At 36.0% G+C, this 24357-nt stretch overlaps 1 protein-coding gene across 1 annotated transcript in view; it reads right to left on the reverse strand.

The window, feature by feature from the left end:
• Nucleotides 1–2487: 2487 nt before the first annotated feature.
• The window catches only part of KHDRBS3 (KH domain containing, RNA binding, signal transduction associated 3), an 84272-nt gene continuing 62402 nt past the window's right edge, over nt 2488–24357 (reverse strand). Inside the window, exons 7-9 of the mRNA XM_009997728.1 lie at nt 18563–18645; nt 6232–6290; nt 2488–3095 (exon numbers count right to left, since the gene is read on the reverse strand). Of these exons, the coding sequence (XP_009996030.1) occupies nt 3004–3095; nt 6232–6290; nt 18563–18645 (234 nt within the window). The 3' untranslated portion in view covers nt 2488–3003. The remainder of the gene's footprint in view (nt 3096–6231; nt 6291–18562; nt 18646–24357) is intronic.

Below are 24357 nucleotides of genomic sequence, written 5' to 3' on the forward strand. Positions count from 1 at the left end.
GACCACAGACTACTACTCCTGTCAGGTGCACATCTGGCACATGACTTAAGCAATCAATTCTGACCACAGGATGGGTGAGCTCTGTCAGGAGCTGAATTGTCTTTTAATTTACTCATGTGACCAGCAGGAACCAGTAGTATGACACTCTGTAACACAATGGCACCCCCAAACAGCCTCTGCGTGATTTGCCAGGACACATTTTTTCACCCAGACAACCTGGAACAATTTAAGTGTTCACAGGACTTCAGGACAGAGTAGCAGAGAAGTGACACAAATGCTTAACAATGCATTCATTCTCCATAGAGGAGGTAAAAAAGAAAGGTGACATTTAAAAAAAGAGTTGGATAAATATTACAGACGGTCAAATTCACTTCTGATTCACTTATTTATCTACCAGCCATCCCTGCTACTGGATATTTTAGTTTCAACCCATCGAGTTTCATTGTATATGGTTAATATAAATCTTCAATATGCAATTGAAAACTTGTTATGACTTCTGTAGCTCACCATATTATGTCATTTAAGATATGATCAAAACTGGAGATTTGGCCATTTCCATTAAAATAATTCTAAAAGATGTTAAGATACTCAGTTTTGCCATAGCAGTTCTAAAAGCTGGTATCATAACTTGGCCCTTTGAGCACCAGAGCAGAATCTTATCTGAGCTCTCCTAAACTTAAAAGAGTCCTTTGCTTTAAATTTTTAAAATAGCCTCAAAATTGTTCTTAAAGCCTTTTAACATATACATCTATACATATATATACTGTGATAGTTTCAAATTTACTGTGGTATACAGAGGCAATACAACATACACAATATTTCAAATTATAGAGCTCTGTTCATTTAAATCATGTCAACTAAAGGCACTGAGATGGGGAAGAACTACCATTCCAAGCAGGGAACAAAGAAAAAAAGAAGTTCCATTTAAAATGTACACAATCTGAACATAAATACAGTTATTTCTTACTTTACATATTGAATTCACCAGAAACAGTAGAGCTAGCTCATCCTCAGCTAATGTTTCTCAATGGACTTGTTCTCCTTCATTTATGCCAAAAATCAGTCTGCACCTTGTGCAGAAAAGCTTGACTTAGAAAATCATTCTACAAATTGCTTTTTTTTTTTCTGCTTTGGAAAACCATTTCAGCATTTGCTGACCAGATTAGAGTTTTAAATTCCCATTTGAAGACTACTAGCATAAATTTCCATTCATTTGCTTTAACCTTCCTCTGCCCAATGAAATACTTAATTGGTTGAAGTGCTGTCAGAGCTATGTAGGCTTTTCAATAAATAGACAGAGGACAGTGTCCACATACTGGGACAGTTCAATGTCCTGTTTAATGATAGCTTAAAACTATGACTTTTCCCACAAGAACTGAACATAGCCAAAGATTTTTGCTGACCTCCAGCTCAGTACCTCTCATCATTATGAAATTTAAAGACTTGTGTATAAAGAACTAAGGACCCAAGCAAAACTCCATTGCTTATCTAATAATTGTACAGGCCAGTAGAAGTACCTACCAAAGCATCAGAAGATTAAGGTTTTTGTTCTCTTGGCTGTCCAAGGAGGTGGGTTTCCTGGCAAAAGAAAAGATGATATTTTTACTAAATTTCAAAGACTTTAACATAAAAACTAAAGAAAACAATGTAAATGAAACTACAATAGAAACTTAATGATTAACAGAAAAACTTTAGATAACATTGCAATATTTAAGTTACTAGAATTTATGGAAAAGAATATATTACAAACTTTTGGTTATGAGGTTTTACAGTTGTTTAATAGGGAATAGTTTGTCCAAATTTAACTAGCTAAGCTAAGGCTTTTTAGATGACTAATACAAATTAACTGTTTTAAAATGAGAATTTAGGTGTCCTCAGAGTCTTTCCTGCATTCTAAAAATGTAACTTTCCAAGTTGTAGCCTCCCTGGTTTTATTGGTTATATTAAGATAAATTAAGTGAGATTAAAATCTTATTTGATTTATTTACCTTTGCAAATGAAGACCGTTTTAAGGGTTACACATCCTCTGCCTCTGACGAAAGCGACCTCAATTAGTCAAGTCAGAAAGTCTTTAAAAGCTTTGTGTTTATTGCTTCCAGCATGGAGAGGTGGTCATTAACGTGCCAAAATTCTCAAAAAATCCAAAGTTGCACTAGTGAAAAAATGCTCAACAAGATGAAAACTAGTCACATCTTTTTCAGAAAATTCAGTAGCTATTTTAAACCATTTTTAACAAAGATCTTTTGATTTAATCTGGCACTCAAACAGATCCATACCATTTGGATACTTTAAACAGCATTTATATCTACTGTGAGTATGTATATAGATATATACACATTTAGGTTTATACCATTTTTTTTTAAGAAGTTGTGCAATGTTTAATATGAGCCTTTTATGTTGATCACGGTTAAACATTTCTCCCTGTTTACTACTATTTATGAAGTTTTATTATAAGATAAAGCATAAAATTAATCTCACACACACTGATTTTCTTTCAAAAGTTTATTTAGTATCAAGCAAGGGTAAAACTTTGCTTAACACTACAGAACATTTCAAGACTTGAGTTACAAAATACCACATTATTTGCATTTGTAATTTGCTTCCCTTTTTACTCATGTTTGCAAAGAGAAAATCTAGCAAATGGCTGAAAATAAAAACTAAAAACTAAATTGTTGAAAAACTTTAAAATAAAAGGTTACGCTATGTTAAAAGAATGGACTAACATATTTAGTAAACCTATTTTTTTGTTTAACACTAGTTAATCAAAGGTTATTTTTTTGATCACCTATTCTTTCAAATACACTTTGGAAATAACAAAGTTCCTTTTTTTACATATCCTTCTGTCCAGGTCGTTCTTTCAACAGAATATTTTAAGTTCAGTCCATCCATTCAGATTTTTATGCTCTTTGATTTAATAAAAAGGGATTGTTCATAGAAAAAATTACTTTGAACAGTATACAGGACTGGTGAAGACTGGATATTTCACAACATCAGACAGTACAATCAGTATCTGGCATATGGCTGGTCTCTGTAGACTCCTTTTGTTGTCCTTGCAGAAGGTGCCTTGTGTCGTGAGTTGGTCCATTCTTCTTGCCCTACAAGGAGGAAAAATACAATTAAACACCTTCCAATGTTCTCACATGCTACACTTTTTTTAAATTTAATTGTGAATTGGATAGCAACATTCTCTCCCCAAAGAAGGCTCTGAGGAGACCTTATAGCTCCTTCCAGTACTTGAAGGGGCTACAGGAAAGCTGGAGAGGGGCTTTTCACCAGCAAAGATAGTGATAGGAAAAGGGGTAATGGTTTTAAACTGAGAGAGGGGAGATTTAGGTTAGACATCAAGAAGAAATTCTTCCCTATGAGGGTGGTGAAGAACTGGAATGGGTTTCCCAGGGAGGTTGCTGATGCCCCATCCCTGGAGGTTTTTAAGGCCAGGCTGGACCAGGTTTTGTGCAAACCAATCTAGTGGTAGGGTTCCCTGCTCACAGCAGGGGGGTTGGAACTTGATACTTGACTTCCCTTCCAACCTTAATGAGTCTATGATTTTCTTTACTGACATGGAGGTGTACAGAGTGAAGTCTAACACTTGAATCAAAAATCTGGGTACAGCACACCTATACAAATGATACTGCAGTGATTTCTCAGCACAGAGCAGCAGGAAGTGTGACAGCCGAATGGCAAAATTCTTTAGGGCTCTGGCATTCAGCTGGATCTGCATGTTGCAAATACACAGAAATGCCAGCTAGAGTAGCAGCCCTGCAAATAACTATACTTAGATGAAACCAATGGAAGATATGAATTATGTATAAGCAAATAAGCTACCCTCAGAAATACGTTTATTTGCATCAGTACCAATTCAGGCTTAATTCAAATATACAACTCAATAATGAAAAGCCTCAAGGATCACTACAAACACCTGTGGCTCCTAGCAATCTAGGGGTAATAATCAAATTCACTGCAATCATACACTTTCTTTAAGATGCAATAAGTAGTAAGGTGGATTAAAACACTTAAAAGGGCAAGGGAAATTTCTTGCTTGAATTTTGGCAACAAAACTTTGTGAAAAACCTGTGCTGTGTTTAATGTTTCATAATACTACCACATTTTACTGAAAATGTCAACAAAAAGTAGCAAAATATTGTCTTAAAGGAGAGTCAGACCTACTGTGCCAGGCAATTACAACAGGAGGGAAAACACAGGACTAAATGCAGAGTGTAAAGTGCACTAAGTACTGTTAAACCAAGTGAGTAAACAAATCAGACTGTCACCCTTGAGAGAATAAAAAAGAAAAAAACAACACAACCCACCCCCAAATTAAACACTCCTGAAAACAGTGGATGTACTTCCGTATCTACTTTGTAGAGTTGCCCTGCCCCAGACAACCTAGGTGCCCAAGTGAACCCAATGTAATCCAGAACCAAATGGTGGAAAGCAAATGTAAAGTAACAAAATGTAGGCACTACTTTGTCTCTCTAGTCCACTAAAAAAAATAAAATAAACCAAAGTTCCTAAAGAAGTGTGGCCAGCAGATCAAGAGGTGATCCTGATCCTCTACTCTGTCCTGGTGAGACCTCACCTGGAGCACTGAGCCCAGCTCTGGAGCCTCCAGGTCTTGTGAATTTCTAGTTTGAGGCACCTAATATTCTTAGCACACTGCAGAAATGTTTATTTACTCTGCATTTAGGGATGTACGTGAGGGTCAGCTAGTTAAAAAATGAAGTATGTAACTATTTATTTGTATATGAAAAAGTTTTCATGGCTGCAAATCCATAAACATATGAGGGTCAGCTAGTTAAAAAATGTAACTATTTATTTGTATATGCAAAAGTTTTCATGGCTGCAAATCCATAAACATTCTCCAAGTAATTTATGGCCTTCCTCTCAACTTGAGTAAATACATCGCTTAATATTCTGAGTGGCTATGCTTTGATAAATAGAAAACCAATTTTAAAAGCAAAAGCAATGAAAAAATCCATATTTTCAGTCTTAAATACTGCAATCTACCTTTTTCCTCATCAGTCAGCTCTGTTTACATTAAGTAGTTTTATATATTTTTCCCTCAATTTTGCATTAATGAAATGCTCTTAGAAATATCAGGCAAGTAATGGCAAACAGTTTATTTTAATGCTGAAATAAAGATTCAAGCTGTATATCTATCAAGACAAATTGTTGGGAGATGGATGAATTTCAAGTGACTTATTATTTTGATGAACTGACTTTCCCCTTAAGCAAAATAATTAGTTCAAGCAGACGACATTGAGCAAACTTCTGCATTAGGTGACATTGATCACAACAACTTAGTTGAGATCATTGTAGTTTTTACCAGGAAGCACTTTGAAATGGAGCTCAAGAAAAGACACCATGAAAAATTTTTAAGGAGAGCTCTAAAATCACCAAGGAATCCATTACCCAGAGTTACAACTCTTTTACTCTAATTACTAACAATCCTGAAATCTTTGAGATTTGAGTGATCAGATTACATTTCTCTCATCTCTAGCCAGAGATTTAACATTTATCCCTTAAGCAAAGGAGCTTTTAACATGGTTTATGCCTCTAATCCATAACAGATTTCTTTAATTAAACCTGTCACTACCACACTTCTAGCTTAAAAAAATGTGATCTTTACCACTGACACATTTTTTGTTTCATTACACATTGTTTTGCCTCCATATGAGTAGCCCACTGCCCTCATGTCTATTAGTTACCTAAAGTACTTTCATAACCTTTACATAATGGCTCCCTGCTTGATTTCACAAGACTGATGCATGAGAATGAACTAATAGAAAAAGACCATCCAAGTCTAAGATGCACTCAATTAGGCCCCGATTCAGTGGAGAACTTCAGCATATTCTTTCCTTGTACCAAGTTCCAACAACAGTTGTGCCACACTAGAAGCATTTGCTTCCAGGTGCAAAACAGCTCCTGTACCCTTTTTTCCCCCCTTAAATCCCCCTGAATGTGACATGAAACAGGTACTCGCAGCACGATTTATATTTCATTTTTTGTTTCTTTGGGTTTAATTTCACATGACTCTGTTTGTTGACAGACCACAGAAACCTCTTTCAGTGTTTTTTCTCAATAATGATCTGTGGAGCTTTGTGACAATGCATGGAGCCCTGAGCAGCTGTTACCCTCTGCAGAACTGAAGCCTGCCTTCTAGAAATTCTTCTCTGACTGTGTTTTTGGAGAGTCTACAACTGTAGTTATTCAGCTTATAAAGCTACTCACCATAAGAGTCATAAGTTTCTTCACTCAGTCCGTGGCCATAGTCATAGTAATCTGCTCCACTGTGTAGGAGAAGGGAAGCAAGAAGAACAAGCAGTTACATTTTAAGAAGCAGTGCTTATAATTACACATTCTATCTTTGGAAAGAAGAAGGTTTGAAGGATATACCTATGCCCTAAGGTAGCAATGTAACAATGATAACTTAGGTCCTTTTTGTTCATTAATTAGAAGACAAACCATATATGATCTCATTTTGGATATTGTTTCTTCACCCTGCTCCTGGTCCACAGTATAAATGTGGATGTGGGTATTTTATATTTAAAATTATGCTTGCAGTTGGGATGGCTGAAGATCTTGCAAGCGCCCATGAAAGAAGAGTAGGAGGTGCAGATACTGAACCAATATATTTGTCAAACAAATTTAATTTCTCTACCACCTATTGCCTAGTATTTAGCCTTTCTATCTTTTAATTCGGTGAAAAAATGCAATAAAGGACAAGTAACTTGCTGATCAGAGGTTTATATGCTTGATACACATGCACAAGTTCCCATGTGTCCAAAACAAGACAAATGTGTTCATATCATAGAATGGTTTGGGTTAGAAGGGACCTTAAAGATCATCTAGTTCCAAATCCCCTGCATGGGCAGGGACACCTGCCACTAGACCTGGTTGCTCCAAGCCCCATCTAGCGTGGCCTTGAACACTTCCAGGGATGAGGCTTTCCCAGATTTTCTGGGCAACCTGTGCAGACTCACCACCCTCACAGTGAAGAATGTCTTCCCGATGTCTAACTTAAATCTCTCTTCCAGTTTAAAACCATTTCTCCTTGTAAAAAAAGTAATCACTTTAATAAGCAGACAAGAAATTCTGATAGAAACTAAGGCAAAAGCATAAATTTGCAGTTGTTTGGATTCAAAACTATGTTTTAGGCCATGATTATGGTATTCATACAGTCTTCCATTTCATAATGACATTTCTATTTGTATTAAGACCACTGAATAGAAACTAAAGAACAAACCTTATTACATAGTATTTCTCCATTATGCTTTTATATTTCATGTAAATATAACTGTGTCTTTTACATAGTTGACAGAAAAATAGTCTTTGACATGTTTGTAGGACATCAAAAGCAAATCTGTTGTTTCTTTTCTTTCTAACCACAGCCAGACCCAGGGCTGACAATATTCAGAAAATACTCTACAAACTGATGCTGCCAAGTCATTACCATCTGAATGAGAAGGAAATCACTAATGTATGATCACTAGCACATAATTACTAATATTATACAAAATGTTTCTAATATTATATTGATTACTAACAAAATAAAAAGTCTTAATTTATACCCTTAGAACAAATTAGCAGGTAAAGCATTTCTATAAAAACAAGACCTTAAATTCACTTCTAAACCAACACAAGAGAAACATGGTTGTGTTTCTTTGTTTCAGTTTGTTTTTCTTTTAAGCTAAAACATTTTAAATCCCTCCAGCAGAGGGAAAAAGAGGTAATTAGGGGATTGGAGCATCTCCTTTATGAGGAAAGGCTGAGAGAGCTGGGACTCTCTAGCCTGGAGATGAGAAGGCTGAAGGGAGACGTTATTAATGCTTCTAATTATCTGAAGGCTGGGTACAGGGAGGATGGAGCCAGACTCTGTTCAGTAGTTCCCAGTGACAGGATAAGGGGCAATGGGCACAAGTTGGAACACAGGAAGATCCACTTAAATATGAGGAAAAACTTTACTATGAGGGTGACAGAGTCCTGGAACAGGCTGCCCAGGGAGGTTGTGGAGTCTCCGTCTCTGGAAACATTCAAGACTTTCCTGAATTAAGTCCTGAGTAATGTGTTCTAGAGGATCCTGCTTTAGCAGGGGAGTTGGACTAGATTCCTTCCAACTCTGACAATTCTGTGATTCTGTGAAAATAATCCAGGTCAGAAATAATACAGTTCTGGTGTGGGCAAATGTATATCTAAAGAGGATGGATTAATATTTGTTATTGCTAGGATAAGGCTTCCTAAACAAAAACTTTATCAGAATTGATTACCAATACCCACAAATAAGTACCTGTATACAACTTAAATGTCACCTATTGTTTGTCAGTCCACGAAGACCCCAGAATAACAAGGGCAAACTTTGAAGCATAAGGAATGACATAATTTTGCCTGCTAGAGCCAGTGATAAAACAGTCTTTATTCTGACAACCATCTTAAAACTGACATTGACTATCCTTCCACAGAGTGCTTAATCATCTATTTTAAAATTGTCATTAAGTTTAGAAGCCTATAGCAGCTGAGCCCTATGCTCATAACTGTCAGTCCTGTCAGAATGACATCTGCAGGCTTTCATTTCATGGATCTCGAATATGCATTAAACAAAACAAAAATACTCATTTTGCAGTATGTAAACTGCAAGACAAATAACATCAGAAAGGAAAAAAATCTTGTACTTATACTGGAAGTTTATCACAGCCCATCTTTATTAACAAGCAAAGCCTTCAAAATTAATAATCTGCCCAAAAAACACAAGTTATAATAGGAAGTTGCCTACTGCAATTCTGTAGTCTCTGCTCTGGTTTCATTTCTGCTCTGTGAATGATGCCAACACTCTCTCAATTCAACTACACATTAAAGAAATGCAAAACTTCAGGTAAAACAGCTTAAAGACTATGACCCAAAGGGTACATAGATGGCTGTAAGGAATTCTGAGTAAAAAAGAAAACATTGAAAAGACATTTCTGATTTTTTTTTTTTCTACCTGTAAAAGAGTCTGAACAGCCTATGGAGTTCACAACCAAAACACCAAAGATAATAGGTTTTTTTAGATGCATTACAGAAAAATCTAGCCCTGTAGATGAAGTTACAGACTTGTATATTTTCAAAGCTATCACCTGCTAAAAGGAAACCTAGTCAAAGGAATCTGCAAAGCCACACTTCTGAATGTTACATTTCAGCTCATTAATTGTGATAGTTGAGGTCAATTCTGTTGTGAGGAATTAAGTAGCTATATTAATTCTTCCTAAGGATCATTTTTGTTTTAAAATGATCCTTGACATTTATACTTTTTTTGTGTATGTTCTCTGGCATCTTAGCAGTCTTACTAAACACTGTTCAAACCCTGTATTTCCCTGTAAGAGATTTATTCTGCAAGGCAAGCCCTCTTCTTCCTTTTCCTTTCATTGTCTCACAAAAAGGAAGAAAAAAAAGCAAATCCAGGTTCATTCTCTTCTTTACCTCATGTGCCTCTCTCCTTTCAGAACAAGGAAAAACATGCAGTAGATTTTTTCCTTTTTAACCCAGAAAGAACAAACGTGGAGTCTGCTTTGAATTCCAAGGTTTTCAGATGTGAAATGTATTCTTGAGGGCATTTTTTTTCAATTTTCTTAATTTTTCCTTACTTCTCCAGGCATCTACTTTGTAGATGGATATTTCCATTACTTGGTATAGTCAGCTGAGGTTTCAAGCATCTTCCTAACCATCCAGTAAACAGTGGAACTGCAATCAACACTGGAGTATATCAACTGTTATTCAGATCTTTTGCACATACAAGGCCCTTGCTTAGATCTCCCAATATTTAACTTCCTTTAAATTCCCTTTCCAGCACTATGTTTTTGGGAAGACAAGAGAGAAGATAGAGATGGCAAAGAAAAAATACTTTGATTTTTCATGTCAATGTAAAAAAATGGAACCACCTAATGGTATGGAAGGATTAGGAAAGAACAATTAAATTTGTTATGTTGCTTCTAATTGCTGAGAGCTGGGCATTAACTCTACAATGCTTAGAGGAAGTATGAAGTTTAAATAAAGCCAGAGGGAAGTGCCTGTTTTCTCTGTTCAAGAAGTGACCAGAAATAAAGAGCAACACCAGGCTTGAACACTGCATCACAGATGAAGTAAAGCCTTAGAGAAGCCTTTTCATGTAGTAAAACAGTACTGGGAAACTTCCTGTCATTTTTGTAGAACCACTCTGTTGTGAGAAGTGTCTTAAAAATATTTTAATTTAGAAGCATTCAACATAAACCTTTAAAGATCTTATGGAAGATGACATGAATTTCTCAGGCTTTTCTGCTAAGCTGATTGTTTCCGCAAATATCTTGATGAATCATATTAGAAGAACAAATCTTTATGAAAAAAACCAAACCAGCAATAACTGCTCTTGACATGATGGTTAAGTCTTAGGAAACTTTTACTATATTACTAGCTAAGTCTGTCTAAAGATGTTGGAGATATTCTCTTGAGACATAACAGACTGATAGAATGAAGGTATCAGAATAAGTCCTTATGCTATTTATGGGACAATGCTAGAGCAGGCATGCCAAACACACACTGCAAGTATTCTATAGTATTTCCAAAAAATGCATAAAGGTGCTAAAATTACATTGTGACTAATGAATGTGATTGCCACAGCCCTTTAGGTTTGATACAGACAACTTTTAGAAGCAGCATTATGCCATTTCTGTGTTTGAAACAAAAGTAGTATGGCAGGGAGGCTGATTGCTATGGGGAGAGGAGGAGGTCTCTGATTGAAAACTTCTAGTTTAATAGAAAAACCCAGACTTAAGCATTAACAAGCCTGGTTACTGAGTTGAAGGACTGAGTTTAAGCCCTTTCATCTTCAGTGATGAAAAGTAGCCAGTACAGTTTCTTCTAATGCTTATTAGGAAAAAAGTATAAATGGAAAAAAGCTTCTGTTTGTTTTTTTTCCCACACTGGTATCACAAATAACTTTGGAACTGATCTCCTTACACAGGAGCCAGGGCAGTTACAGAAAGTGACCAAAAAACACAAAGGTCTCCTTTTGTGCTAAGAGTAGCTTCACAAACATCACCTTTGTCCTTCCACACAGAGGTCAAACAGAACAGCAGCAAAGCAGAAAGAACAAATGAGGATCTCTCTAGCAAGAGGTCTTACAATAGACCCTGACTGATATGATCACAACTGAACAGAACCTTTCCACAAGGACAAGCCTCTTTCTATCATTCCCTCCAGTTCTTCACACTCAGCTGCTTCTTATATCAAAAAGCATCTGTCAACAGAAAACAGGAAGTCTTACTGTCAACACAATAGTCTCTGTACTGAACGTTCTGATAGCTCTTTAATTTTCTTGAACACTGAGTATCTGTTCTTAATACATCTGTAAATCACTAGAACACCATATTCTGTAGCCCACCTAAAAACGAGAATAGCATGAAACCAGGATATCAAGAGGAGGTCCACATCTTTTCTTGCATCATCAGATACATTTTTATTCAATGCCCAGTTCTGCCACTTCTTAGCAGAGGTTTTTGTTATATACTCTCATCCCTGTTCTCAGTTTGTCTGTCAACCTGAATGATTCATGAAAGCAACTGAGACCTATATGTGAAAGTTTTATAAAGTACTCAAAAATGAGACAATCTTCATTAAATTATATCCCATTGCACTCTCATATGGATAATACAAACACCAAATCTATTACCTATAATACTAAAAGATGACCAGAGTGCCCCCTCAAGGATTCCCTTAGCTATCACTATTTAGAAATTATTCTTGTGGCAGAACTTTAAATAAATTTCACTTCTGAAGAATACCAAAATGCCTTCAGAGGCATCTGCATTCAGGTGCTACCAACCAGGCACAGAATTATACAGATTTCTCTAAAGCTCATAGTTTTACAATCTGAAATGTCCATTTACTGCTGTCTATGAACTCATTCAGGTTTCTTCCCCCTACCCTCCTCTCTCAAGTCACATCCCATCTCTCAAAATGGGAAAGGTAAATAGCAAGCAGCAGAGGTGACTGAAGCACAGAGTAGAAATAAGGCTTCTCAAGAACAGCAGAAGGGAGCTGCAGCTTCTCCTTGAAATCATGAAAAGAATATAGCAAAAATCCATTCGTAAACATAGAATCATAGAATCTTAGGGGTTGGAAGGGACCTCGAAAGATCATCTAGTCCATGAAAACATGAAAAATGCAAAGTCAAATGTAAAAAGTTTGCTACATCAAATAAGAAAGCACCTGCAAAAAACCTGAAAAGACTCAGGCTGCCTAAATTTCAGCATTAAATTTGGCCTGGGAATGAGAACCAAGCCACAACCATCCCCACAACACATCTGTCTGGTTCACAAAGTAGTTTGGGGGAAGTGAACTAGACTAACAGAGGAAGAGAAACTGAAGTTTAAAGCTATTTAAAAGTGTGTACCAAATGTGTTCCAGCTGCTGAAGGGAGAAGAGAGATGTGAACCAACAGGAACATTGGCTAAGGATGCATTTCCTTCCTTTTTCTTCCAAAGATTATTCGGGACAGTGGAAGCAGCAGAGAACAATTACCTGACAGGTAACAGTCAAAACCTTTAGATTATCCATTGAAGTACTGGAAAGAGCTCTGGGTATTATTCCCTCTAAAATAAAACTCCACCCAAACTGCATGAGGTTTGTCACCATTCTGTCATTAGAAATACTACTCGGTAAGAGACGCATTCTAAGTTATTTTCTTCATCATCTGTCAACTGCATGATGCCAAAATTCTGCTTAAAAGTACTGTTTACAACTACCAGCATTTCTTCTAACAAAATACACGATGGGGAAAAAAAATAAGACTTTTTTATATTTTTCTGCAATCATCTCTTATCTGAAGTTGTCCAATTCAGTATTTCCTCCCCAATGTAAAGAAGCAAGACTGTCCTTCCTTTGCAAACAATCAAATAATACAGGATAATCTAAGATAAAAAAGTGCAATATTCAATTATTACTAAGCAGTAAGCAGGCACAGTATGCTGACTGTCAACTAGCAAAAGTGTCAAATCATCAACAAAAATGTGTTCTGTGACAAAAATATGTTCTGAAGTGATGAAGCCTGATTTCTCATGCCTCTCTCATTCAACTAATAGACATTGGCTCCCAAGGAAGTGTGAGTTTCCACCTTACAGCAGGGAAAATAAGCCTTCCCTATGTATATTCTTCACTGTCTACTGCAAGTGTAAATTTATGATGCTGTCTCCCTTGTCTAGTCAGAGAGACACTATGAGTCTCTCCTCCTTATCGTGGTATCTTTTAATGAAACCAGGAGAAAGTTTATTATTTAAGACATTTGAAAAGTTACTTCTAAATTAATAATAACTTTAATTTGCAAGATTTGGAAGCCTGATTATCCAAGTTCTGTCTCCAAAGACAATATGTCTAGCAACACTGTTGCAGCACCCTGCTGAGGGCTAGCAACAGGATACTCTCCTTCCTCTTTGATATGTCCACCATTCAAGCTCAAAGTGCCTTTTTAAAAAAAAACAACATACTGTAATTAAATTGAAGCCCTCATAAAATTAAGACATTTTTTAACTATGTCCAATTCCACAAGTTACCATTAATAACTACAACATGCCATTTAATACTTAAATATTCACTACTAATGAGTTTCTCTCTCTATTAAGGGCTCCTTAAAAAAAATATCATTTGACCTATTCATTTGTCATGTCTTTACCTGTGCAATCAGTCAAGCAAAATGTCCTAAGTCCTGCCAAATGTTCAACCTCTTTTAATTATATTGTGGTAATTCAAGCATCCATTTTAAGATGCTGTACAATTCATTAAGGAAAACCAAATCAATCACGTAAAATGGATAATTTTATTAAATAATTCATTTTTAGGATTCCCCCAATATTCAGCATTTTACTTTTTGTACAAATGTAAACTTGTAAGTTTTATCTAACAGGTCTCTAAATTTATTTTTAATTGCATTTTCCCTTGTGTTCTGTACATTGAGGTGTAGTCATAGTTAAGTTTAATAGCAAAGTCACAAAGAAAAGCAACTGTTTCTTATTTAAAAAGCATTTTACTAAGTATAGTTAGTAAAAACTAAAAGTAACTTAATATTTCTTAAACAGTGAAGTGATACAGTAGTGTCAACATGACAACAATTCTAAAATCCTTTTCCAATGACTGTAGCATGTGATATACTTGTGTTGATTATTTTTTCCTTTAAAAGTAAGCTTTTTTCATATTTACACTTGAATTGCCTTAATCTTATTCTTGTTTACTGAGGTTTCATATCAAGCATTTATACTACACTCAAATAAAACTATCTGCTATTGAGGCACTTCTTACTATTTTATCTTGTCATATATTAACAGGTAACCAAAAAGGAAAATGATCTCTCCACACCTGAAGAGCTAGATTTGAAAAACTGCAGAAAATTTCTTTTGATAATAGGAGTGTAAAAATTTAGCAGGAAACCACATGGTTTTAAGTTAAAAGACATATTAGCTTGTTTATGTTAATGCTTTTGAGGCTGTATTTGCACAGAATCACAACCTCCACTAAGCTCATATATACCAGGTGTTCATAAGCAACAACAATTGCAGCATCCTAGCCATTTGCACTATCCCCAGAAATCAAACTGCTGTGGATTGGTTTGATTTATAAGGCAAAGCATGAAATACAAACAGCTACTAACATTAAAATCCAGAGAATTACATCTTGTAAAGCTACAGTAACAGACACTGTTTTGCATATAATGCATATTTATACACCCTGGAAACATATCACTGCTGACAAACTTAACAATGTAAATTTAAAACATTGAACAAAATGTTAGTAATTAACTTTCAAATACCAATAGCAACACCTCCATAAGCCAATTTCAAATCCATACACTCAGCTCTTCATGAAAAATCCTCCTCATACAATGTTGTAATCTTTTGTATAACTAAGCAGCACAGTTTCAAAATAAACCTAAAAAACTGAGCTCCTAGTGGGAAGCCAGGAGGCTCTGGCCAAGAACTACATACAAGGGATCAGCTTCTCTCAAAAATAAGGTGCCTCTGGAGTGGCACAAAATCAGGGATTGTGAGATTTGAAGGATTTCAGAAAAAAAAAAAAAAATCAGTTTTATTATTTAGGGATCAGCTGAGCAATGGCCACTCTTGGATTTCAAGGCGGTTTCTTTTAGTCCTCTTTTTCAACGCGATATCCAGTTACTTAGTTCTTCAGTAACTGCCACCAGCTACAAAAGGCAAGCTTCCTCAAACCTTTCAAACCAGGGAGTCTTTCTGCATAGTCTTCCCTACTTTAAAGAAATTTTATCTTCAGTCACTGTTGCAATGAACAGTAAAGAATAAGGCCTCATATCATGGCATTTGTAATGTGGGTTTTTTAACATATTTAATTACTAACACATGGGCACTTACCTGTTTATACCTTTAGATAAGTGATAAACTGGCAGCAGGTACCTCTTACTTCTCAACACATTAAGCATTGAGAACAGAGTGAACTAGAAGCACTGAATAAACATAGGTATAATACTAAAGAGAATTTGCTAATTCCCTTAACTCAGAGTAGGATGGCTCCAAGGCTTACAGGCATCTTGCAGTTATTTGAATGTATCACATTTTGGGTATGATTTGGAAAGCTAGTAATTATTGTTAAATTTGCAAGAAGAGCAAATTGAGAAAGGCTATGTTTAAGCCAATAGCACAATGGTTGTTGCCAAGAGAAATCCACAGCATTAATAGGCAAGTGTCAAAACCAGAAAACATTGCAGAAAACTATAGACAATGCCAGCAGTTACTCTAATTCCTAATCCTGCCCCTTTTACATCAGCATTTAGATTTAATTCTGCAGAGTGAGTGTGAGATCACACTGATGGAAAATCTGAAACAGTTTTAAATTACAAGTTATAATTAAACACAAAAATACATCACTACATGAATGACTTGTTCTTGCCCCTGAACAGACATGGGCATATAGTTACACAAGTTATTTCTTTTAGAGTTGAGAATACTGAGCTTTTTTTTCTTAGGAAAAGTATCAAGTTTTAAAAAATAGCAGAGAAGACTAAAGAAGTTATCTGATACTTCTGAGTGCCATGAAGCAGACAGATGGGGTTCTCCACATTTTTTGTACTACAGTAACTGTGTTACCCATTCCATCTTGATAGCAGACTTCACACCGCACAGTAAAGCTTTAATGCTGTTGGAGAGGTAACAAACCCAGCCCCCTTTCTAGGCAACCTTGTCACATAATCTGAATTTTAGTAATAAACCTCGTTCCCTGGCATGTTAACTCTCTGCAGCATCTGTCACTGCTATGAATGGTTGATCATAAGTACCTCTGTAGTCATCTCAATGCTATTAAGCAGATGGCAGCGCTAAATCCAAATGATGTAGTACATCTCCCTGGTGGACTTTGTTTCCATACACTACTATTATTCTACAATTCCTCAGTGATAAATCTTATGTATTCTAGAGAACATTAAACAGTGAACTGACAGCGCCAATTGATTTATTAGCATCCATTTCCCTTTGCTCTATTATTGTCTTCACAAACACTTGTGCAGATTGTGTATGAGCCACTAAGAGACAGAAGCACTTTTGCTCAATTTGAAACACATTTCAGAGAGTTAAAATAAATAGAATTTTTCTTCATGCTGAAAACGTTTAAACTGGTCTACAAATTTAAACGAAGACCCAACTAAATGCTCCTACTTCCTCCACAATATTCCTTGAGTCTTCCTTATAAAATTGGTCTAGCATTAACAGCAGGCCCACTACTTTTTGTAATAAAACCAAGTAAAGAATAATTCTAGACAGATTTGGAGAAGTCCTTTAAGGGTCAGGTGGGTTTTTTGAGCAAGCATATCTATGCCCTGGTAAGGGGAGCTGATAAATCTACATGCAAAGCAGATGTCAGGTGTAAACAGCTTTGTTCTCAACTTTCCTGAACTTAGTGAACAGTTCTGTACCATTTCAGATAAGGTTATGTTAACTCAAATATATAGCAGAAGGTAAAGTAGTCTGAGCGGTATCTGTTTATCTGAGCGGTATCAATATCACTAAATCCTTTGTTATTTCCCTTTCCTACTGTCATCATCTTGCCAGTGGGCAAGGTTTGAAGCTTCAGCACCACAAATAACCAAAGCAGTAATGTCAACTACAGCATTTTATTTTACCCTTTTCTCAACATTCTTGCTTCAACCATTTGAAGTTTATTGGCATAAAAGTTAGAAGCCATTCTCAATGACATTACAAAATCTACTACTGGTTCAACTATGAATGCTTTAAGAGAAGAGTGAGAATAAATTTCAACTTAGTAAAAGGTGCACTGCATTCCCTATCCAGAGGTGCACATTAGAAGTACCTAATGATCAGGGTGATCAGCCAAGTTGCTAAAGGTGCCATGTGATATTTGCCATTCAGCTCAAACTAACATCTAATACAAGTAGTTTGTACTTCATAACCTTTTTCCCACTGTTGGGGAACATTAGTATTCCTTATAATTCATGGCATTTGCAAATAGTAACGTCTTAAAAAAAATCCAGATAAAAAATCACAACTGCTTAAAAATACGATTGGGAATGAAGTGGGACAAGGAACAGAAACAAGAGATACAAATCTGTCACAGAAACAATTCCACAGAGGACTAAAACGAAAGGCTGTACTTTTTTTTATAGCCAAATAGAGGTAAAATTCTTAACTATTCTCATATTTAAGAAGGAAACACAATCAGCTCTGTTTGCTCTGCCATAGTGAGACCTCACCTGGAGTACTGCATCCAGCCCTGGAGCCCCCAGCACAAGAAGAATGTGGACGTGTTAGAGCATGTACAGAGGAGAGCAACAAAAATGATCAGGGGACTGGAGCACCTCTCTTATGAAGACAGGCTGAGAGAGTTGGGGTTGTTCAGCCTGGAGAAGGCTCCAGTGGGACCTTATAGAGACCTTCCAATACCTGAAAGGGGCCTATAAGAAGGCTGGGAGAGATTTGTTTACTAGGCCATGTAACAGCAGGACAAGGGATAATGGTTTCAAACTAGAGAAGGGTAGATTTATGTTGGATATTAGGAAATTGTTCTTTAATATGAGGGTGCTGGATCACTGGAACAGGTTGCCAAGAGAGGTGGTAGAGGCCCCATCCCTGGAGACATTCAAGGTCAGGCTTGATGGGGCTCTGTGCATCCTGATCTAGTTGGAGATGTTCCTGCTTATTGTAGGGGGGTTGGACTACATGACCTTTAGAGGTCCCTTCCAACCCAAGATTTAATACCTTTAATAAAGATTATTTTTTTTTCTCCTCTCCCCGTCCCGGCTCCCTCCCAGAAGGAATTTGAATTAAATCTTATTGAATTTCTTGAACTTCTGAAAACTTTGATTTGGCATCACTAAAACTCTGTTTCAAGTTCTCATTTCTACTTCTTTTCAACCACTCAATAACTTGACTTTCATACTTACGTGATACCTGACAAAACCCTGTGAGTTATTTTTAATGAGCCACTTAACATTTTCACTGTTTAAGATAAAAATGAAAAAAAAGTAAAACTAACTTTCTAACAGTAGAATATTTTGAATGTAGGTGTAGCTGATCTAGAGACTTACCTTTGTGCTTGAGTGCTATAGCTGTTATCATAGGAATCGTAGCTTTGTTCATCATAAGCAGTTCCATAACCATCATCATACTCCTGAAATGATATAAAAGATAGAGAATATTAACCATAATCATACTCCAGAAACATATGAATGCAGAGATAAATATGAAAAGACAATACTCTCCTGAAATTCATATATAATATGTACACCATGGAAAGGCAAAATCTTAATGCTATCAGTAGATACTGCTGCCATTTAGGAGTGCAGACACAGAGTAATTATTTTCAAGGTATTCTGAACTATTTGCAACATGGCTAAAAAAGACTGGGTTTAGTTAAAACCAGCTTGTGCAGAGACTGCAAATGCTTTGTGTATCTCTGTGCTTGAATTAGAGAGGAGTGAGCTACTGATCTTCCTGAAAGCTCTGGGAAGCACCTGAGGAACAAAGACATCTAAACAAACATTGTGCAACTTAGGTAGCTGACTTATTTCTTGACCATAAAGTCAATATTCTATGTAGACTGTGGATGGGAAGGAAACTCCTTAGAGATAACACTAGTAATAATGACAGTTTTACTTCCTTGAGTGTCCTCTGTGTACTCTTGAACTTGTGGGAATTTAGCAACCATTAAAAAACTTAAAGTAAGGATTTCTTACTCCTTTAACAATATCCACACTACTGAAGTATACACTATAACAGCACTTTTCCCACAATAGCACTGGATTTAAATTCCAAGTTGGACAAACCATGACTCTGGCTACAAGTCATACAGAAGTTTGAGACAGAAACAAGTGACAACGATGTTGTGTTTTCCCAAAGAAGGATAAAGGATGGAAATTCAACTGTCAGAAATTTACTGTTTCATCCAACAATAAACCCAACTGAACTAAACACATGAGAATTAGAAATAGCACTCCCCTTGTACTCATTCCAAGGAAATCCTAATATCCAAATCCTAAACAAATGCACTAATGTATATTTAGGGGTATCTTGTCCAGTTTTGACAGAAGAGAATGACCTAATGAGAAGACACTTTGAAGATATCAGGCTCCAGAAAAATGGAAATCGGGCATCATCTGATATGTGATGTTTTCTGAATAAGTATGTATCAAATCCTGACTATGTAAGGGTAAAGTCTTATGGAAGAACACTCTTTCCCAGGAAAAGAAACCTTGAAGAATCTTTCAGCAATGACAAAACAAAGTCAGCTAGCAGCATCAGTTAGGTCAAGATGGCAAATGCTGGCTTGTCCAACCCTAGTAGAAAACATCTCCAGTGACCGACAGCTTTCTAAGCATTTTAAGGAAAGCTTCCTATGAAGCCAATGACATCCTCAAAACAACTGATAGGAAGCTGTGAACTCTCTGAAGTTTTTTTTAGCATTTTTCCAGTCATTTGAAATTGCTTATATGGAAAACCAGGCAGTCTGCAAATCCATACTGCTTTACCACTGCTAGATCAGGGAACATGATTGCTTCCCAGCAGTGATTAGTAGAAGGATATCTGAATAATTGCAGGCACAAATGAGTGACAGCCTATTCATTAGTCTGGAAGAAGTAACCAGGATTCTTCCCATTGTCTCCTCTGAAGTTATCCAAAGACAAACAGTCCCACTTGAAGCAGAAACCCATTGTTTTCTATTTCAGTAATTCACTGTCCTGAAACTGAAAATTAGAGCCTTAACATTTTCTTTGCTCATCTGATATGGATTTTCCTTGATAAGCCACACACGAAACCCACAAAACCATTGCCTGGCATTTATTAGGAACAAACACTTCATTGCTTATTGATGCAATACACAGACATCTGTTAACAATGGAGACATTGATCAACAGCAGAAGCTGCCTGAGACAACTTATTTACCTTGTTCCAGAACATTTACATGACATTTGGTTTCTGGTCATAGAACCTCCCAACTGTGAAGCAGCCATCCCTAAGAGGGACTCCTAACACACATAGTGACAATATACTAATACAGACAACTAAAATTAAACTTTTAACATGTCAGCAGAGCTTTGCCACTAAGGATTTCTTGGAGAATTCTTAAGAAATCAGTTCTATTATTCACATTTATCTTAACTACTTTACTAAAAAAGCAACCATGAAACAAAAGGGAAAGACAGGCTACTCAGAAGTTATGGTGTATCTTTGACTTCTCGAAGGCAAAAGAAAAAAGTAAATTTGGAATGGGAAGACCCTTAGCAAGATGCCCAGCATAATTAAAAGAAAATTTTGTGGGAGGTCTGTGTTGTATCAGACTTAAGTGTCTTAGCATTTCTCTTCTGAAGCAATGCAATAACTTAAGTCCTGCATTACTGTATAGTTGAAAGTGGCTCTTAGCTTTGAATCAAAAGATACCTGTTTTGTAGTTCATTTGTGGGATTCTCATCACTTAACATTAAAAAGATGAACCTGTGCTGTTGCCATTACTATAGTCTGTTCAAATAGACCAATTCTTCCATTTTGTTGCTGTATTTACATTTATAAAAACAAATTTCCTTTAAAGGTAAGATAAACTTCATGCACAAAACACTACAACAACAGGTTTTAAGAGCTGCTCTCAGTGGCTTGTTCTGCTACAAGATGATTCAAATTCCAAAATATTCATTTACCAAGTATTATTCTGTTGAAATAGCAATTAGACAAGGGCAGCTGAAGTCTGTTTCTGAGCATTCCCTGAATTAGGTCTGACTTTAGAAATTCCTCATTCAGTAGGTTACAAAGAAGGTTGACCCAGACAATGTTTCACATTTGAGATTAAATCTACACTACTTGAGCATCTTCCTTCTGAAAGACAGGGCTCTTTGTGGTTTCAGTGTTTTCTTTATCTTTATTTAGTATCTAGGTGAAATATCCTTGGTCACATAGGATATTTCATTACTATAAAATATCATACCAACTTAAATGAAAATAACTACAGTTTTTACACACATATAATGAAAGCAGGAGAAAATTTAAATATGCACATATCTACTAAAGTAGATCATAGATTCACTGACAGGCAATGCTGTACAGATTGCTTTCTGCATAATACAGAAAGAACACCACCATTGGAAGAGTATTTTAATTGTATTTTCCTTGCTGATTTTTCAATGCCTCAAGTATTTCTAAAAGCATTTATTTTTGTATTTAAAGCCATTATGCTTCACGTGGATGACAGCATTTTTGTTCCTACCACCTACCAAATGCAACACAACAGACTGTACTACAATTAGATGTCTATAAAAAACTCTTCCTAGAAGTACTCTGTAATCAGAAAGTTTAGTGGTGAAGCTCTCCCACACCAAAATAAACAAAAGCTTAAAAAAGATCATATGTTTATTTCATGAATGGAAGCATTTTGCTTCTGTTATTTATTATTCTACTTTTCAAATAACTTAGAAAACGAGCTCTTATCGTATTGAATATGATCAAAAGATGCACTGTTTGGGCTTTCAACAAAAATGTAGAAAAAGTTGAGCTGAAAGTGCTGAAGTTCTCTAAGTCCTCTCAAACACACACAACATTTGAAACATTAACCAGGAAGGTATCAAGAGTGATCCTCATGTGTTCTTCCCCCAAAGTAACAGAACAGGTAGAATGACAAGACAGATCTTCTGAAAAGAATATTAAAATTCCTCTGGAAAAATTTCAAACCTTATTAGTAACTCCTTTATTCAGCCAGCCTATAAGCCAGAATCCCATTACATTTCCGCTCAGAGAGCTCCTGCCTGCAGTTGTCCCAGTGACAGTGCCCACAGTTGATATAAATCCAAAGAGCAGCCCTGGTAGCAGGAATAGTTCAGTGCAAAATGCAGACATTTTTCATGAACAGAACCAAAGGCAACGTGTAAATATGTACCCTTCAAATATATTAAACAGTAAGTCACTACCACAGATCAAAAAATGATAAAAAGCAATGAAAGTAATCCTTGTCAAAACCTCTGCGCTACCCGAAACATTATAAATCATGCTAAGCCTTGCTCATCAGTGTTTCTTTCTAATAATTAAGTACTCTAAACATACCCTTGTTCATGGGGAATAGGAAATGGAGGCTTTAAGTTTTACTCTGCTGGCAATGACAATGACAGACTAGTGTTCAGGCCCTCTTTAGAGGAAATTAACAATGTTCCAAAGAACCAGACAGAGAAACAGGAAGAAAGAAGAGGGTAAAAAGTTCATTTCATCAAAAAGGCCATTTGCAGTGCTGGAAAAAAAAAATCATGAAGTCAATAAGGAATAATTTTCCAGCTCTCCCCCACTAAGGAAATCCATTTATGGCAAGAAATTAAGGCTGTTATCACTACAACTAAAAGGCTATTGTTTCTTTTCCTCATCATTCTCTGAAATTAATACTTACAATAGTACTTTATCACAGAATACTGGAGGAACATCTTCCTTTTAGATAAAAACTATCACATTGTAAAAAATTGTTTGTGCAGAGTAACTTGAAGGAGAAATAACATAAGACAACATCAGTGAAGTGCAATGTAGAATTTTTTTTGCAAATTAGAATTGCAAAGGGAAGGAACAGCCTTTTCGTGACGTGGGAATAACATCTCCCCAACATGTACTCCACAGGGAATATGAAACAATCAAAACAAATATGGGTAGCTACTACCATCTAAAGTGTGAGTAATAACATTAAGGGCATTAGCAGCAAACATGAACAGAGTGAGCTCTTATTTGGTAGATTTTCATCCAGAAAGGGTGTAATGTATATTCAACTAGAACAAACAAGATATTGCTGGAATGAGAGATGTACTAGTGGATTGCTTTTCATGCACCTCCAAAAAAAGAAGAGTTACTAATGAATATAAGCAGTAAAACCAAGGTACCATCAGGCCAAAACAATCCTGTCTTTCTATATGCCACAGCAGGGAGCAGTGCCAGAATAACACCAACAGAGAAAACAGTCAATTTAGATGAGCAATTTAAATTAAACCACTTTAAAATAATATATACGTTATTTACACATAAGTGAACTTTTAACGTCAGGACAGGCAGGTGGAAAAGATTTTCAGTCTTTCCTACAAAACATTGCACTGTTTCCACAGCCAAATTTGTCTGACTTCCTGAGAAAATGAAAAAGTTTTTCCATTCTCTCTCCACCTCATCCTGAAAACCTCAGGGAATGCAAGACTGAAAACCAAAGCAAAAAAAAAATAATGGAGGAACTTAAAATTAAAGCAAATTTTACACATTTATTCTTGCTTGTCCTAGCTACCATGAAAAAGAACATTGCAATTGTAAAAAAAAAAAAATGCCAAGAAAGAATGGTTTGATGTTATAAACTTGCTTTCCAGAAGTCTTATCCAAATTCACCCTGACTTTAAGAATAGTCTGAGCATTTCTGCAAACCCAGAACTCTGTAAATACATTGCTTAAAAAAAGCATAACATCTAAGTGGAAACCACAACATTATCCACAAAAGGTAACAAAGAGTGGAGAGGTTATTTCTCTAATTCTTCGTGAATGAAGCTACCTCAAGCCTCAAGTCAGGTACCCAAATAAAAAAGCTTCACACTTAAAGCAACTATGCAAATAAAAAACATTTGAAATTAATGTTGCAAGTTATTAGGAAACTATTGACATTCAGAAGGCCAAGGTAAATTAAAACATGATGTAAATGACCATTGCAAACTGACATTAAAATTAGACTTGAAACCAACTCAGGGAGAATTTAAATTATGTTTTCAAGTCTTATGTCATCTGGACTAGCCCTTACTTTCCCTAATATTTTTCCACCTTAACTCTAAGAAGCATTTATTTGTAAATTAAAAGCTTGTGTTGGTTTTTATATATAAATATGGAAGACAAAGTT

Source organism: Chaetura pelagica, unplaced genomic scaffold (assembly GCF_000747805.2).
Source record: "Chaetura pelagica isolate M959 unplaced genomic scaffold, ChaPel_1.0 scaffold200, whole genome shotgun sequence".
NCBI lineage: Eukaryota > Metazoa > Chordata > Aves > Apodiformes > Apodidae > Chaetura > Chaetura pelagica.